The sequence below is a fragment of the Salvelinus fontinalis genome, chromosome 4 (assembly GCF_029448725.1).
Source record: "Salvelinus fontinalis isolate EN_2023a chromosome 4, ASM2944872v1, whole genome shotgun sequence".
In the NCBI taxonomy this organism is placed as follows: Eukaryota; Metazoa; Chordata; class Actinopteri; order Salmoniformes; family Salmonidae; genus Salvelinus; species Salvelinus fontinalis.
Genome location: NC_074668.1, coordinates 58,692,949 through 58,711,112, shown reverse-complemented (window position 1 = coordinate 58,711,112; position 18,164 = coordinate 58,692,949). Strand labels below are relative to the sequence as shown.

The 18,164-nt window shown below is 48.4% G+C and overlaps 1 protein-coding gene across 1 annotated transcript in view; it reads left to right on the top strand.

Moving 5' to 3' along the window:
* The window catches only part of LOC129854051 (coiled-coil domain-containing protein 102A-like), a 67,529-nt gene that overhangs the window by 25,455 nt on the left and 23,910 nt on the right, over nt 1–18,164 (top strand). The window contains exons 2-6 of the mRNA XM_055920677.1: nt 3,550–4,291; nt 6,122–6,339; nt 7,191–7,299; nt 8,269–8,385; nt 9,203–9,412. Coding sequence (XP_055776652.1) covers nt 3,641–4,291; nt 6,122–6,339; nt 7,191–7,299; nt 8,269–8,385; nt 9,203–9,412 — 1,305 coding nt within the window. The 5' untranslated portion in view covers nt 3,550–3,640. The remainder of the gene's footprint in view (nt 1–3,549; nt 4,292–6,121; nt 6,340–7,190; nt 7,300–8,268; nt 8,386–9,202; nt 9,413–18,164) is intronic.

The following is an 18,164-nucleotide window of genomic DNA, read 5'->3' as shown; positions in this document are numbered from 1 at the left end:
TATATTTAGTCTCTCTCATCAGCATATAAACACCTTCCCTTAAGCCAGAGCAAATAATTATGGCTCAGCCATGCAATTGATCCGTTAAATGAGTCTCCCTCACACACGCTGTGTTATAAGTCTGGTGTGATTAAGTTGCAGTAAACATGTCAGATACAGGCCCTGAGGGTGATCAGCCAAGGGATTCTGTACTGGACTCCAAGCACATCTCGTGTTTTACACCCCAGAGAGTTTGTTTGGGGTGTTGATTTGAGAATTCATATCCTTTTACACCAAAGTCCTCTCAGACTTTTCGCCTCATTCTCAAACATATATAAACCATGCTGTCGCTGCCTCTGGGAATCGGAAATTAATTATCTGAGATTCGGTTTCTGCCCTCACAAGAAACCAGCTCAAACGGTCTCATCCAGCCCCCTCTCTCTCTCTCTCTCTCTCTCTCTCTCTCTCTCTCTCTCTCTCTCTCTCTCTCTCTCTCTCTCTCTCTCTCTCTCTCTCTCTCTCTCTCTCTCTCTCTCTCTCTCTCTCTCTCTCTCTCTCTCTCTCTCTCTCTCTCTCTCTCTCTCTCTCTCTCTCTCTCTCTCTCTCTCTCTCTCTCTCTCTCTCTCTCTCTCTCACACAGCGCTAGAGGCATCACTACAGACCCTGGTTCGATTCCAGGCTTTATCACAACTGGCTGTGATTGGGAGTCCCATAGGGTGACGCACAATTGGCCCAGCATCGTTAGGGTTTGGCCGTGTAGGCCGTTGTTGTAAATAAGAATTTGTTCTTAAATTACCTGCCTAGTTAAATACATTTTTTAATAAATTCACTATCCTCTCTTCTTTTTCTGTTTGTCACATCTACCCTCACTGTCAGCAAATGCAAATGTATTCTTGATGTGGTTGACAACGGTTTCCTGTAATTCTAAACATTTTTGCAATGGCATGCCATTCAAATGCTATCTGGGGGGCCCCCACCTTCCGGGGACTGTTGGGTTGTGTGGTATGCTAGTGATGACCTATCTGTAGAGTATTCTAATTCTGTCTTTCTGCATACTTTCCTTTATGGTAACCGATTCATCGGTGTCTTGGGACTGCAAGTTGCCATGGTGTTAAGCCGAAGTCTGAATCTGGACATGCTTGAAGTCAATGGGTTTACTGGGTTGCCATGGTGCTAGTTGAAGCGCTGTTTCTCATCATTGGCTGCTTACAAATTACCATTTGCAATTTTCTCCAAGATGCACTGGGCTCTAGGTAATCTCTAACGTGTGACCATTCATCTGTAGCCTCCTGTAACTGGCACCAGAACAGTTTGAAGAGGATGGCCCATTGTATCTCGCCTACGCAGACTGGTCCCAGAACATATTTCTGAACTCCACAGGGACACTGGACTTTGTTACTTTTTTATCGACCAGACTGTTTTGCTGTGGCAGTTGATGATCATAGGATAAGAGTAGACTAGAGCGTTGAAATCATTTCATCAGCTGGTGATTGGCGAACAAATAACTTTCGGTCTCACTGTAATTGACCGTTAATTAACATGAACACATTTAGCATCTCGTGGCTTCCACACAAAAGTTGAATAAATCCATGTAATATAGCCTACAACTTCACAAAAAGTTCATTATTTATTTTCGACAGGTCTAAAGAAGCATGAAATGAAGGAAATGTAGTCTATTTCAGAAGAACAGAATAGCACACTCTGAGTTGTCTTTATGTTAAGTCCTGATGTGGCTATGCCAACTGGCTGTGGGCTACGCTAGTTCATTTAGCAGACAAGATTTGCTTCTAATTCCGTGGCGTTATTTTATATTCTTTTATAGTATTCAAAATACAATTGAGCAAAGCTGAATAAAATCTGAATATTTTCTCCAAACGATTTGGGGGAGTGCACACATGTGGCTTTTCTGTGTTGAGCGGTTAACAAAGAAACAGGTACTCCTATATGCTTAATTTATAGTTATTCATGTAACTTTAGTTGTTCTTCAAATGTTGGGCTATATGTTTTGATGTTTAATATGTTATAAGGCTGCATGATGAGACTAATGATGATTTGAAAACAGTTGCTTGAAAGGCATGAGCTCTGCTTTGTTTGTTTTTTTGCGCAGGCTGTACATACAATAGTCTCTCATTCACAATTTGACAAGCACTTCATAATTCCTCGAATTTCACGACGGCATCCCCTTTGTGGCCGTAATGCACCCTAAAAAAATCCATGCCTTTTGCGACCCGCGGGGCTGCATTGTGCACTTCTCCGTGTGTGTGTGCTGTGCAACCCTAACCCTTGGGCGGCAGGGTAGCCTAGTGGTTAGAGCGTTGGACTAGTAACCGAAAGGTTGAAAGTTCGAATCCCCAAGGTACAAATCTGTACGTGCGTGTCCTAATCCAATTCCGAGGTGCATATTGAAGATATTTTTCGTCAGCCAACAAGATGAGTAGGCTTAACAAACAGCAAAAGCACTAGCCTATGTCAATCTACTATCCCCCACAGTACAAAAGTTGACCAATTCTATTCTGTGCGATAAATAACTATTCCAAACATGTTGTGGGATGCGATAGATCCCAAATTAATACAAACCTTTTTATGAAATGTCGGCAACAGATCAGAATGTTTAGCTTAAAATGTTGATAAACTAGGCTATTTCTTCACATTATAAGCGCAGTAATGCGCACATGGTAGTAGGCGAATGTTCCATTAGCGGAAAAAAGACCATAATCGAAAGTGGCCGCAAATGCAATTATGCATGTAATACTTTTTTTATAAAGGTGCATTTTTATGGTGAAAATTATCTTCCCCAAACTTGAAACTCACGTGCTGCTTATATATGCCAGTTAGGCTCTACACCCCTTGTAAAGCGGATTCATGTGTTTCATTATAAGAAGTTATTTGCCCACTTTAGTTGTGATACAAAGCTTATTAAAACATATAGGCCTATGGGCTATGCTGCATGAGGTGTGCGACTATGATTCGAACAAGTAAAAAAAAAAAAAAGCATTATTTCTTATGCTGGGCATCTTATGCGGGGAAAAGTACTTGTCATCTATGCACTTGAATAGTAAATGGAGGACGCTTTTCCCCATGGTTTATTTTCATGCCAGCCAGGTTGGCTATACTCCTGTTGTAAATATAAGCAATGTGCTTAATATTAGGAAAGTTGAGAAATAAATATAGTAGGCCTAGCCTATAGAAAGCTGATCCTCCTTTTTTTAGTAGAGACCATCACTCTGTTTTTCCCCGCAATTGCATAGCCTATAGAAATGTTGCGCAACATGAGCTTATGGGCTCTCATGAAGTGTTCGATTAGATGTTCGATTCGATTTGCATTGATGTCAGAGTGATTAGAGGAACAATAGAGTGCTGAGTACCAGGCAGATAGCAAGTTTGGCAGGCTGCTAATGACCAGCAGCAGCATCAGAGCATGGAGAAGCCTAATTATAGTGACTCAACAGTCATGTGGAATTTGACTGCCTTCATGACTCGTGACTGCCGGTGTGGCGGTAATACAGTCACTGCAACAGCCCTAGTACTGTCCAACTAACCAGTGTCTCTGTTTTGTGTTTGAATCTGCAGGTAGCCAACTGAGTAAAGATGACCATGCACTCCTGAGTGCACAGCATCGCTCGTGTTTCCTGCTTTTTCCTGGATCATCATCGGCTCAGTGATGAACCACACCCCTAGCCCCCACATGGCCGAGGCCGCTAAGTCCGGGGCGGGCCTGCTCTGTGGCCTGGGCCTGGGGCCGGACAGGGTCCGCTCTCCTGATAGCCTGACCCACACGCCCAGCCCCACGGGGGGCACCCCCAGCTCCAGCCCTCCCCTGCTGCTCTCCCCTGGCCTGGGCGAGTCTGGGGACTGGGAGAGCCGCGAGGAGCTGCGTCTGAGGGAGCTGGAGGAGGCCAGGGCGCGAGCTGCCCAGATGGAGAAGACCATGCGCTGGTGGTCGGACTGCACGGCCAACTGGAGGGAGAAGTGGAGCAAGGTGCGCTCCGAGAGGAACCGGGCACGGGACGAGGTGCGGCAGCTCCGACAGAGGCTGGACGCCCTGACCAAGGAGCTGACAGGCGCAAGACGGGAGCGGCAGGAACTGGCCTCCGAGAACGAGACACTCAGACAGGAAGCACTGCGTCTCCGTGCTGACCAGGCCTCACCCTCCCACGCCCCCTCAGCACCACCATCCTCCTCCTCCACCCCATCCTCCTCCTCCTCACAGGCCCTTGTGGACAGCAAGCAGGACAGGGTGGACGAGGGGCCCGGGTCACCAGAACAGGAACCAGTGAGAGATGTGGACACAGAGAAACCTGACAGACAAAAGGTGGGAGAATGGTCATAATTTCTAGAACCAAACAATGTCAGTAAGAGACACACTCCAGTACTCTATAACCCAGAACAGTCGGAGAATAGTTTGCACAGATCAGAGCCAGGGGAAGGTTGGTCGGAGGTCTTGGTAGAAGATAGAGCACCAGTCACTTATTTGGGCCAGCGTTTCGTCTTGTTAATGAAGAGCCAGCAGCAGATATGTCTCAGAGCTTAACCTCCAGCATTGTGCCTCAGTGGGAGCTCTGCTGAAGTGTAGCTGTTTTTCTTTAAATAGAATCCCCCCTGCACAACCCTATCTTCTACCCAGGGGGCACAGACTGGGTACTGCAGCATTGGAACCCAGTTCCCTCTCTACGAGCCTCATATTCTCAGACATTTTGAAGGGAAGGGAAATTCCCTGTTAGACACAGGGAATGAAACAAGCTTCCTGGCACAGAAAAGCCTGTCATCTTGCGTGATTGGAAGGCATTGAGGCTGTTGGTGTCCTCGGATGTCCGTTGTCAATGAGACACAAGTCAAAATAGAAAAGAAAACTCCCTGAGCTGGCTCATCAGGTGTATTCAAGTCCTATTTGGAACTCGTCGTTGAGAGTTGGACAAGATGAGGTTTCTGTTTTTGAGGAAACGCGAATCGTGGCAAGGAGTGTTCAGCTGTATGCAGCTCGAGCAGCAGTGAATGCAGATCAGTGTCATTAGCAATCTGACTTGACCTTCAGCCAACTCACACATGGGGGGCTTGCTGTTTCCATGGAAACACTCAGCAGACACACTTCCACACCCGTACAGAGCAGGAGGTTCACTTCAGGCATGAAAGGTAATGGCGATAACCGTGCTCAGTTTCCCAGTCTGGAGCCAAAGGGGAAACAGAAAATAAGTGAATAATGAGAAGACATACCACACAACCTGGAGGAGAATGTCCAGTCAGATTCTTCCTCAGTGGCTCACCATGGGCCAACATACACACTGAGCTCTCCCTAGGCAAGCAGCTGGCCATTTGTAATAAATCACTGTTGGATAAACAGCAGCATGAAGCTGAGCTGGGCATTGTGGGGATGCTCACATACAATCCCATTTCCTGCCCCTTCATTGTTCTCTTCCTCAGTCTTGCACAGACACACTGATTGCTTCCACATGTGGCGGGCTGAGTGAGAGGAGCGGAGCTACCCGCTCACCTCCACCTCATACATCATACACTAGGTCCCCCTGCTGGCCACCACTGGTAACAGCCTGTGTTTTTCCTCCCATCTGATGTTTGTGCTCTTGTGCTCAGCTCTCTCAGTAACAGGAAGTTGGCAGAGGGTCCGGAGCCCTGTGTGGCTCCCAGAGACATGAAGAGACAGAAAAAAAAGGCAGTGTTTGATTACTCCGTGAAACGTCCCGGGAATGATATTTTTACAGACAGGAAATTGGGATAGGGGGTAATATGATAGCTGCTGTACCGGCGCTGTTGAGCTAGGAAAAAAACTGTCTCTCTGGTGGGGTTTAATTAAGAAAAGTAAATATTTGAGTCTCGGAGTCCGCTTCGCTCTCCGGCCTTCTCGCTGGGAGTGGAGCTGTGATGGCTGACTTCAGGGTTTCAGAGTGGGGTGACTCCACTGCGTGGTTCATCTAATCAAATCAAATGTTATTTGTCACATGCTTCGTAAACAACAGGTGTAGACTAACAGTGAATGAAATTGCATATATCCCCTCTTCCTCTTTCCTCTCTCCTTTCTGGTCATTCTCCCGGATTCTCCCGTTTACTTACGCCCTCTGTCTCTCCCTCACTCCCTTCCACTTTCTCTATCACCTGTCATTCTGTTCTTTCTACCCCTGCCTTCTCCTAGGAGCTGGAGCTGTTGGAGTCAGTGCTGAGGTCCAAGGCGGAAGGTCCAGACTCGTGGGACGCCCGTAGCGCCAGCAGCCTGCGTTCTGCCCTGAGTCGACAGGACCGCAGCCGGCTGCTCTGGGATGACATCACTGCCACGGAGGAGGACCCCGGCAAGATCAATGCCCTCCAGCTCCGCCTCGACGAATCACAGAAGGTCCTGCTCAAGGAACGCGAGTAAGGAGAGGGGATCAAGGGAGTAGGAAGGAAGACAATATTTAGAGAGGTTGAGGTATATTCGATTACGTGAAGGTGCTTTCCTCAGACATATTATGGCTCGTATGGAACTGGAGCCGTACGAGACACCTTTCATAATGCATCCGTCCATCATATTTCATTATCAGATTAGCGTTAATGTTGAGTGTGTGGAAAGTGTAGACTAGTAACTGCTCGGTCTCTTCTCTGTTCCACCCTGGCTGAGATGCCAGTCTCATAATTTACAAGCAGAGCCTCCTGTTTTTTTTGCCTGAGATCAGCTCTGGCACCGCTGCAGCTTCCCACTCTCGCCAACACTACCATCAGCCACATGATCTTTAACATTAGAATCATAACTGTTTTATGAGCTCTCCGGAGGCTGCTGATTTCCGCTGGCGATTGGGTCTGCGTCTTCAGGTCCAACAATCTGGCAGAGCCCGTCTGTCTGTAAGACTGGTTTCTGTAGGGCTATTCTGGAACATTCTGGACCATTCATTCTGTCAGTGCCATAGGCACCCTGCTGACCTCAGGAGAAGACATTTGTATTCGCCCAGAATGTTGAAGTCAGCTGTCACTTTTAGCTAACCACGACATCTATCCAACTCGGTTTGGATGGCATCATGGTTACAAAGTATTTTGGGGACACAGGTTCTGTCAAGTCTCTTCCTTCGAAAACATGTTGAATAGGCACAGCTATTTTCCTGTATTAAACATTCAGAACTAGCGTTGTGCGTGAGTTAGATTGTTCTCTGAAGGTTTGGGATCTATCTCTGTGGAACAGCCATCACCTATGTTGCTAGAGTAGTATGTAACCAACTATGTTCTCTCCCCAGGGATAAGCATGCACTCAGTAAGAGCATAGAAAAGTTGGAAACAGATCTGAACCAATGGAAACTCAAATACGAGGAGCAGAACAAGACCAAGCAGGAAGCCATGAAACAGGTGAGATTGAGGGTCACTTTTACCTCCCGATCCCCCCAACACCCGTCCAGGGGAGGCCCGCCCTCTGAGGCCACGCATCAAACGGGGTAAAGGCATCAAACGTCAGCCCTTTCATCCTGGTGCTCTTAGAAGTGTTGACATCGTACTGACCATAGGAATATGGACATATACCCCCCCCGTACCTACGTCAATACAGCCTGGCAGATATCCACCTCACACAGACACACCTGCTGAGACAGCAGCTTCAAAGAGCCAGAGCCTCCAGCTCAGAGTGTGTTTACAGGAGACTGCCACTAGGAGGCACTCTGTGCTCAGTAAAGACAAGCTCTGTGTGTGTGTGTGTGTGTGTGTGTGTGTGTGTGTGTGTGTGTGTGTGTGTGTGTGTGTGTGTGTGTGTGTGTGTGTGCGCGTGTGTCTGTCGATGTTATTGGAAAACCATGAATGGACTGGCAGGGTAGTCAGTGAAGACTGAAGAATCTCTCCGGATATCATCAAGGGCAGAGAGGCGAGGAGAAGAGGTGGTGGAGGAGAGAGGAGATGAGAGAGAGGAGAGATAAGAGGGATGAGAACAGAGAGAGCGGGAATGAATGTTTGATGAGGAGGAGAGGTGAAGGTTGAGCTGTGGCGTGTGCGTATCATGTGCCTGGACCGCGGTGGGATCTCCGGGGTTAAAGGGAGAAACCGCTGTAGCCTGCACAGCTGAGTGAGAACGTCATGTTGTATGGGAGCGTATCAACCTGGAAGGTGGCTCGGTTTATAGGAGGAGAGCGAACTAACACTAAGACCATGGATGCCGATACTTTTACCAAGGAGCTTAACACCTGTAGATGTTCCTACTGTCTGGCTGTATCCATCTCTCTCTCTCTCTCTCTCTCTCTCTCTCTCTCTCTCTCTCTCTCTCTCTCTCTCTCTCTCTCTCTCTCTCTCTCTCTCTCTCTCTCTCTCTCTCTGTCTCTCTCTGTCTCTCAGCTGAACATGTTGAAGGAGGTACACCAGGATGAGTTGGGTCGCATGTCTGAGGACCTGGAGGATGAGCTGGGAGCACGCACTAGTATGGACAAGAAACTGGCCGAGCTACGAGCAGAGGTGAGGCTTAAACACACCGCCAGTTGGCTTTTAAGCATCTATAATGGGTTGCAATGGACTGGACTCAGATAGCTTTATAGATCTCAAATCCCTTTACACTTAATGGGGGTATTTCAGCCCATTCAACATCAATTGAACTCAAGTTGACACTTGTCTCTAACTGTGACCCACTAGTTGACATGGTGGAAGTGGGAGCTGGCTGGGTGGTCAGTTTGTCACTCACGTACTAAGTTGTCATTTTTGGAGAGTATATTTCACGCCTGTGGCTTATGGTGGAGTGGAACGAGTCCTCTCCTTTGAAGTGTTCTTTAGAGCGCCTTCCTCCCATCGCCTGTCCCCCCTCAGAGGAGCGGGTCACATTGTCCCAGCGGCCCCTGGGGGCCCGACACCAGTCCACTGTCAGCCCCACGTGCCTCACGCCTCTCCTCTCTTTTCTCTCCCTCTCCTGTATTCTTCCTCATTGCCCCAGCAGCAACATCCTCCCCGCTCAACGGCGCTCGGATATCAGCCGTGAGAATCCACCCTGAGCATGTTTAATGGCTCTGCTGTGGTGGCTGGCAGGCCGGGCTGCAGGAAAGGAGAGTATGATCAAAATGCTAATGGAGAGCCCCTTCACTTGTAGAGCGTTTACAAAGGGCTTTACTGTCACGACCTGGACACTGGTGCTCTGGCCGACTGACTGCAGGGAGGCGTCTCTATATTCCCCTCTGGTACAGCGATTGGTTGATTCAACGTTCCCTCTGACCTCGTCCTCTCCCTCTGACATGGTTTTCCCTCCTCTCCTCCCACACTCCCTCCTCCTCCCACTCCTCCTCAGATGGAGCGGCTGCAGGTGGAGAACGCTGCCGAGTGGGGCCGGCGGGAGCGCCTGGAGACCGAGAAGCTGGCGCTTGAGAGGGACAACAAGAAGCTTCGGGCGCAGACGGAGGACCTGGAGGACCAGCTGGCCCGTAAACGGCGGCAGGCGGCCAGTGCCCTAGACACTGACCTCAAGACCATCCAGACTGAGCTGTTTGAGAGGAACAAGGTGAGCGCAGAGAGCAGGAACCCCCCCCCCCCCCCCTCCGTGCACCTCTGACTCCACCCTTCTGTGCACCTCTGACTAAGGCACATATGGGAGGTTCACTAGTGTGGTCTACCCAGGAGTGGTTTCATACACCCCCCCGGCTTTTACCTAAGTACCTACCATTTCATGTAGCTGACTAAACTCCACTTCATGGTGAATGGAGTTTCTGATGAACTCCACCAAGGGAGTGCCGCAGAGACCAGGCTTTGTGGAATTCAGCTACATCGATTCGCCCAATGTCAATAATTCCAAAAATGTAAATGATGAAACGCTAACCTTGTACCTATGTTTGCCCTCTAGTTTGCGTGCTTTTTCGTTGTTTGCTGAAATCCATACGTTCAATAAACGTGAATCACATACAACCACGGGCTGTTTCCTTGTTGAGATTCAATTGGCACATGTGCAATTGCACCGAGTTGCCATCTTACAGCAACAGCAATGAGGAAACAGTCTGCGGTTGTAATTGATGAACGTTTCTTGAAAACTAAACGACGGAAATGCACCCCAAAGACAAGCAAAACTAAAAAGGTGTGTTTTAAGATCTCTTTAAAATATGTCCACAGTGTTGTCCCCCCTCAGGGTCTCTGGCAGGCTATTCCAGAGGCTGGGGGCATAATAGCTAAAGGCTGCCTCTGGGTCCTAGGCTCATGAAACAATATTATATTTAACTAGGCAAGTCAGTTAAGAACAAATTCTTATTTTCAATGACGGCCTAGGAACAGTGGGTTAACTGCCTCGTTCAGGCAGAGTTTTACCTTTTCAGCTCAGGGATTCGATCTTGCAACCTTGTGGTTACTAGTCCAACGCTCTAACTACTAGGCTACCGTACCACCCTTGGTATTTGACACCATGTATCAATTTGTAAATAAAAAAAAAAATACTCTAGGTAGCGTTAGAACAGTCTCAATTCGTCAGGGCATGGACTACAAGGTGTCAAAAGCATTCCACAGGGATGCTGGCCCATGTTGACTCCAATACGTCCCACAGTTGTGTCAAGTTGCCTGGATGTCCTTTGGGTGGTGCACCATTCTTGATACACACAGGAAACTGATGAGTGTGAAAAACCCAGCAGCGTTGAAGTTCTTGACACACTCAAACCGGTGCACCTGCCACCTACTACCATACCCCGGTCAAAGGCATTGAAATATTTTGTCTTACCCATTCACCCTCTGAATGGCACACATACACAATCCATGTCTCAATTGTCTGAAGCATTAAAAATCCTTCTTTAACCTCTCCTCCCCTTCATCTACACTGATTGAAGTGGATTTAACAGGTGACTTCAATAAGCGATCATAGCATTCACCTGGTCAGTCTATGTCATGGAAAGAGCAGGTGTTCCTAATGTTTTGTACACTCAGTGAGCAATATGTTCAGAACATCAAATGGCCTCAGCATCATGATAATATCATAAGGTCTGTGGCAATTCTCAGCCCTACCTGTAACTAGGACATTTACATGTGAGTCATTTAGCAGACACTCTTATCCCAAAAGAAATACAGGAGTAACCGCACATCAACAGCTTTTTTGTTGTTGTTATATTTCGTCAGCTCAGGGATTCCAACCAGAGACCGTTCGCTTGCTGGCGCAACACACTTAACCTCTAGGCTATAGGATTAGCACACGTCATTTTTATTTATTTTTTATTTTTTTATTTATTTAACCGTTATTTTACCAGGTAAGTTGACTGAGAACACGTTCTCATTTGCAGCAACGACCTGGGGAATAGTTACAGGGGAGAGGAGGGGGGTGAATGAGCCAATTGTAAACTGGGGATTATTAGGTGACCATGATGGTTTGAGGGCCAGATTGGGAATTTATCCAGGACACCGGGGTTAACACCCCTACTCTTACGATAAGTGCCATGGGACCTTTAATGACCTCAGAGAGTCAGGACACCCGTTTAACGTCCCATCCGAAAGACGGCACCCTATACAGGACAGTGTCCCCAATCACTGCCCTGGGGCATTGGGATATTTTTTAGACCAGAGGAAAGAGTGCCTCCTACTGGCCCTCCAACACCACTTCCAGCAGCATCTGGTCTCCCATCCAGGGTCTGACCAGGACCAACCCTGCTTAGCTTCAGAAGCAAGCCAGCAGTGGTATGCAGGGTGGTATGCCTTCCAACCTGAGGGATACTTATTTGCAAATAGTCTCACATGAACTGGGAGACAGAGAGAGGAGTCGAACGGAAAGTGAATGTGGAGCACACAGAGGAGGCAGATGGAGATGGTGGAACCTTGAAATCTTCAATTCAAATCTGTCCCCTCCATGCACAGGGCTACACTGCCACAGGACCCAATTATCCCGTGCTGTCCATAAATTCTGCCCATGTCACAGAGATTAAGGACCCTTATCCATCAAGAGCAGGTGGCCTGTTCCGACTGGGTAGTGTCCTTGTGCACTAGATGACATGAATGCATCATGTTGGATTGGGCTCAGTGCACTGCATGGCATGCAGCCTCCCACCAGTGCTTACGCATTACACGCTGTACATCTGTGAATAATCTCTAGTCGTTAGGTCTCTGCCTGGTTGTTCGACACGTAGGAAATATGCCTCTCGTCAGACACGTACGAAGCATGTGTTCATCAGACAGGGTCTCTAGCTGGCTGTTGTGGAATGAGAGCGTCACACTCTGTGGCAACTGATCACGGGCGACAGCTCGGGTCACCACTGAGAGAGAATAGAGTAGACGAGAGGGTATGTTGCTCTCCCTCCATCTGTCTCTCCTTCCCGCCATTCTTCCCTCTCGATCTATCTCTGTCTGGGTGTAATCTCTGGGTCCAGCTGTGCCCTGTTAGAGGAATCTATGGAGGAATAAAAACATTTGGTGTAGGCTCGTTATGAGCACCGTCCGTCTCTCTCCAGGATCCCCAGATTTATAGACTGGGCCTAAAGCACCCTGCATCACTCGTTCACTCTCTCTCTCTCTCTCTCTCTCTCAAATTCAAATTCAAGCTGCTTTATTGGCATGAAAAACATTGTGTCAATATTGCCAAAGCAACAATGTATACAATATACATTGTAATAAAATTATAAACAATGACAAATAATAATATAGAATGGCAGTAAATAATAATACAAATCTCTCTCTCTCTCTCTCTCTCTCTCTCTCTCTCTCTCTCTCTCTCTCTCTCTCTCTCTCCTGCACTCTCACTCAACACTCACTCTCCTTTAGTAACTTATTTACTCGCTCTTCCGCCCACTCACTCACTCACTCAGTCACTCAGTCAGTCAGTCACTCACTCACTCACTCACTCACTCACTCACTCACTCACTCACTCACTCACTCACTCACTCACTCACTCACTCACTCACTTACTCACTCGTTCTCTCACCTCCCCACTCACTCACTCACTCATTCACTCTCTCTCTCTCTCTCTCTCTCTCTCTCTCTCTCTCTCTCTCTCTCTCTCTCTCTCTCTCTCTCTCTCTCTCTCTCTCTCTCTCTCGCGCGCTCTCTCACCCACCCACCCACCCACTCACTCACTCATTCACTCTCCCTCTCTCATCCAGTCATTCTCACACACTCTCTGTCAGCCAGGGTGGGGTGGCGAGAGGGAAGAGGAGCAAAAAAGATGGATCGATGAAGGATGGTAGCGAAAGATAGAGGACAACAGGGAGTAAGTGAGAGTGTGGAGAGTAGAAGACCTGAAAAGAAGAGGCCAAGCACCAAGTGCATCAACCCAGATAAGGAATAGGATGTGTGTGTGTCTCCAGTATACAAATAGGCCAGGCCTGGAGACACTGAGACTGTGTGGCTGATGGATGTCCTTCCCTGTGTGTTGTTGAGGCAGGGTATCGATCGAGACAGGGGCAGAGAAACACGCAGAGCGATTAAGACACTGTGGCGACACCGACAAAGAACAAAGTGTGATTGATACCAAAATCAGACCCATCCCCAGCCCAGGCTTTCTGAGCAACTCGCAGGCCAGCTAGGAGATTGATGTCCTCTGTCGCAGTGCAATTCAGATGGCCTGAGGAGAGAGAGGGGGAATGGGACTGTGTTTGTGTGTGTTTCTGTGTGTTGTCATCCGTCTTGGTGTGTAGGCTACTGTGGGTTTGTTCCCCCTGTGTGTGTGTGTGTGTGTGTGCGTGCGTGCGTGCGTGCGTGCATGTATTGGTTCCATTGGTCACATTGAAGACAAGTTAAACTGCAGCCTATTGATAAAGAAAGTAAAGTGCAGCGAGAGAGAGGTAAAGACAGGTTTGATACATGTATTTAATCAGAGGCTGAGCCGAGAGCCACAGTGCCAGTCACATCCTGTGGTGGTTTTATCAGTGTGCTGTCGAAGCTGTCTGACACACACTACCCCTGTGTTCCCTACAGGCTTTCTCTACTCTTCCTCCTCCCAGAGGACTCGTACAAGGCCAAGCCCTGTCTCCCTATGTGAGATAGCGTTCTGTCCGTCCGTCCGTCCGTCCGTCCGTCCGTCTGCCTGCGTGAATGCAGTTTGGTATCAGTATGTGTGTGTGAGAGACATAGATCGGGGTTAAACGGTACATGTGTGGTGTGGTGTGGTGTGATGTATGTGTGTGTGTGTGTGTGTGTGTGTGTGTGTGTGTGTGTGTGTGTGTGTGTGTGTGTGTGTGTGTGTGTGTGTGTGTGTGTGTGTGTGTGTGTGTGTGTGTGTATGTGTGTGTGTGTGTGTGAGCCTATCAGCAGTACTAACTCTACAGCATCCTTTAAACTGGGATTGTCCTGGTACTGTAGGTTGTCTTTGTTGAAGAGGCGGTTGTGAACTGTTTGTTGGTTGTTGTTGACTTGGATCCATGCTGTTTTCCAGGAGGTGAGTCCCTTCTTCATAGTGCCAGTCTGTAACAGTGGCCGTCAATGGGCCGTCCCTCTAGCCAACTGTGGCCCAGCCAAGAAGCACACATCCTTTACCGTCGCCAGCATCCCCACTGAGATCTGGCTTACCCTACTGTCTCACCATCTGCGCATGTGTGAGTGTGTGAGTGTGTGTGTGCGTGCTCATGCATATGTGTCTGTGCGCGTGCCTGCGTGGGTGTGTGTGTGTGTCTGCGTTGCAGGTAGTTAATCATGACGCCTCTGTAGATGATTATAGACTGCTGCATATGCTGAAGGTGACAAGGAGAACTGCTCGGCTATATATTAGAATATTATACACCTGGCTTCATCTTTGACGCTCGATGAATAAGATGAATCCCCCTATGTGCAGAGACAAGCCCCTGCCCTCACTGACACACACACACACACACACACACACACACACACACACACACACACACACACACACACACACACACACACACACACACACACACACACACACACACACACACACACACACACACACACACACACACACACACCGCACATGTACAGTTTAACCCCGATCTCTCTCACACACAAGGACTTACACTTACTCACACGTTTCTCTCATGTCTCTGCCAGCACTGCTTTCCTCCACATTATGAAGCCCTAGTAAACGATGTGACACATGTTCAGATGCCAGTACAGAAATGACATTTAATTTAGAGCTCAGCGGGATTCTATTTCAGCTTCATACACAGATCCAGACATCTGTGCGTAAACAAATCTTAGGTTAAAGATGAATGTGGAAGCACAGTTCCTGGTACTGTGCGAGGCGGCATTGTGGGAGACAGAACAGGCAGAGAGAGAGAGAGAGAGAGAGAGAGAGAGAGAGAGAGAGAGAGAGAGAGAGAGAGAGAGAGAGAGAGAGAGAGAGAGAGAGAGAGAGAGAGAGAGAGAGAGAGAGAGAGAGAGAGAGAGAGAGAGAGAGAGAGAGAGAGAGAGAGAGAGAGAGAGAGAGAGAGAGAGAGAGAGAGAGAGAGAGAGAGAGGTCAACCAGGTCAACCAGAGGAGGCTGTTTTTTGAGACAGACGCCATAGGAGGATGGGCTCATTGTAATGGCTGGAATAGAATCAATGAAATGGTACCAAACACATGGAAACAACGTGTTTTACTCCGTTCCATTGATCCAATTCCAGCCATTAGTGTGAGCCCATCCTCCCATAGCTCCTTCCACCAGCCTCCCCTGAGGTCAACCCTGTACAAGCTGCAGAATTCAAACATCAGCTGTTTGAAACATCAAAGAAAGACAGAGTAAGGAGCTCAAGGTAATGCACTCACTCTGTTCTTTCTCTCCCCCATCTCTCTCTCGCTCTCTCTCCCTCTTTCTCTCTCTCTCTCCCCATCTCTCTCTCTCTCCCCCATCTCTCACTCTCCATCTCTCTGTCCCCCTCTCTCTCCTTCCTCTCTCTTTCTCTCACTCACTTTCTCTCGCTCTCTCGCTCTTTATCGCCCTCTCTCTATCCGCCTCCTTCCTTCCTTCCTTCTTTCCTTCCTTCCTTCCTTCCTTCCTTCCTTCCTTCCTTCCTTCCTTCCTTCCTTCCTTCCTTCCTTCCTTCCTTCCTTCCTTCCTCTCTCTATCTCTCTTGCCCTCTCTCTCTACCCCCCTCTCTCTCCTTCCTCTCTCTCTCTCTCTCTCTCTCTCTCTCTCTCTCTCTCTCTCTCTCTCTCTCTCTCTCTTCTCTCTCTCTCTCTCTCTCTCTCTCTCTCTCTCTCTCTCTCTCTCTCTCTCACTCTTGCTTCCTATCTCTACACCCTCTGTCTCCCCCTCTACTCCCTCTGGATATGCCCACTGGAAAAATAAAGAGAGCTTTGTTTAATGACAAGCCTCCCAGTCTCTCACCAAGGACCGGAACCTTGGCTGTGAGGAGCCTCTCACCTCTCTGAGTGGGTTTGTGAAGGGGTTTGTGTCAGACCCAGCCAGATAACATAAATCCTTGTGTAACAGTGAATAGAACATCATGTTTGGTGAGAAATAGGCCTTGGAGTTTTTTTCTGAAGTGTACAGGTTTTCCCCTCTCTCTCTCTCTCTCTCTCTCTCTCTCTCTCCCTATCTTTCTCAATTCAATTCTCTCTCTTTGTCTGACCCTCTGTCTCTGTTTCTCTCTTTCTCTCGCTCTCTCTTTATCTTTCTCAAACACAAGTAAACCCAACCAAACCTCTCCACCCCCCCCCCCCCCCTCCTGAAACAGCTGCCCCTGCTCTACCCTGCAGATGCCCCCCCCCCACCCCCCACCCCGAGGCCCCTCCCATCTCCTGGAATAAAACCTGACCGCTCACCAATCACACTGATTAATGAGCCCATACACACTGCTCATCTGCTCTGCCTGAATAATGGACTGACTCTCTCATACTGTTGCTGCTGGTTAACAGGTTATACTAGTTAGTTAGCTTCATTGTCATCACAGGGTCTGTTGCATGGGTTTGCAATGTGTGCGTTTCATTGAGGGTGATACATTTAAATTGCGTTTGTGGCAGTGTTTGTGTGTGTGTGTGTGTGTGTGTGTACCTGTACCCACATTCATTGTTTTTGTTGTCGTTCCGTGCGCGTGTGTGCGTGCGTATGTAGATGAGCTCTCCTGGTGTGTGGTTATAACATCTGGGGTTAATTAGTGTGAAATGATTTGTCTTGTGCCTCAGATTCAGGGTCTCCTGTCTCAGTACTTCTCCATTTGGACCTGCTGTGCTTTCCGTGAAGGGAGTCTTCTCTTTCATATCCCCGTCGCTCTCACCGCCTCGCCCTCCCCCCTTCCTCTCTCTCCTCCTCCCTCTGATCCTCCATGAATGCTCATTGTTAATCCGCAGCGTGCACAGCCTTGCGTGACAAGGACGTCTGAATGTTGAACGTGCTGTCGCGCGCTGTGTGACGGAGGGGAAGGAATCATGCTACAGCGCACAGGACGTAACCGTCTCCAGTGTGTCAGAGCAGAACCAGTGGACATCAGTCAGTGTGACGCAGCTCTCCCCTGAAGTCCATTCAGCCTAAGCAGGCCTGTTAGTTGCAGGTAGGCCATGTGGCCTGTGCTCAGTGTAAATGACTCCATTACTGCTTGCCTGAATGGCTTATTTATGAGCCTGGTCGCTAATGCAGCAGTTCGCAGGCAGCCCAGAGACGTCATTAAGACTGAGAGAGAGAGAGAGCTGGAGTGGCACTGAGTCCGACAAGGGACACAGAGCAGGTACAGGAGATTGTAGAGAGAGAGGGGGGGGGGGGGGGGTTGTCTCTGTGTGTGTTATGTGTTCCTGTGTGTGTGAAGGGCAAAAATAACTGCTATACTATAAATGTGCGGCAGGAGAAGCAAAGAGGAAAACAGAGAGGAAGGCATTTTACTGATACCGTGCAGAAACTGAGGTAATTTGAGGGAACAAGCTTTTCAGGCTGGAGGATTGAGTTAAACGTGTCTGTGTCTGTGTGTGTGTGTGTGTGTGTGTGTGTGTGTGTGTGTGTGTGTGTGTGTGTGTGTGTGTGTGTGTGTGTGTGTGTGTGTGTGTGTGTGTGTGTGTGTGTGTGTGTGTGTGTGTGTGTGTGTGTGACAGAGAGAGAGCAAAACATCTGCCCTGATGTGTGCTTCTGACAGGACAGACCTAGCTTCCTTCCCTCTCTCTCTCCAAGGAGCGGCTTTTTAACCTGACATTTATTCTCGGCTATGAGGAGAGAGGTACGTTACAGGGTGAGGGTCAGCAAAATATCTTTATGAGAAAGGGAGGAGGGGAACAGGACTAGAGGGAAAGGAGAGGTGAAAGGAAGGTTAGAGGAAAAAGGTACGGGTTTGTATGGAAGAGGGCAGTCATAGTTGTATGGATGCGGACGAGAACAGAGCAGAGCAGTGGCATTGTAGAGAAGTTAAACACTCGCTTTGAGGATGGTGAACAAG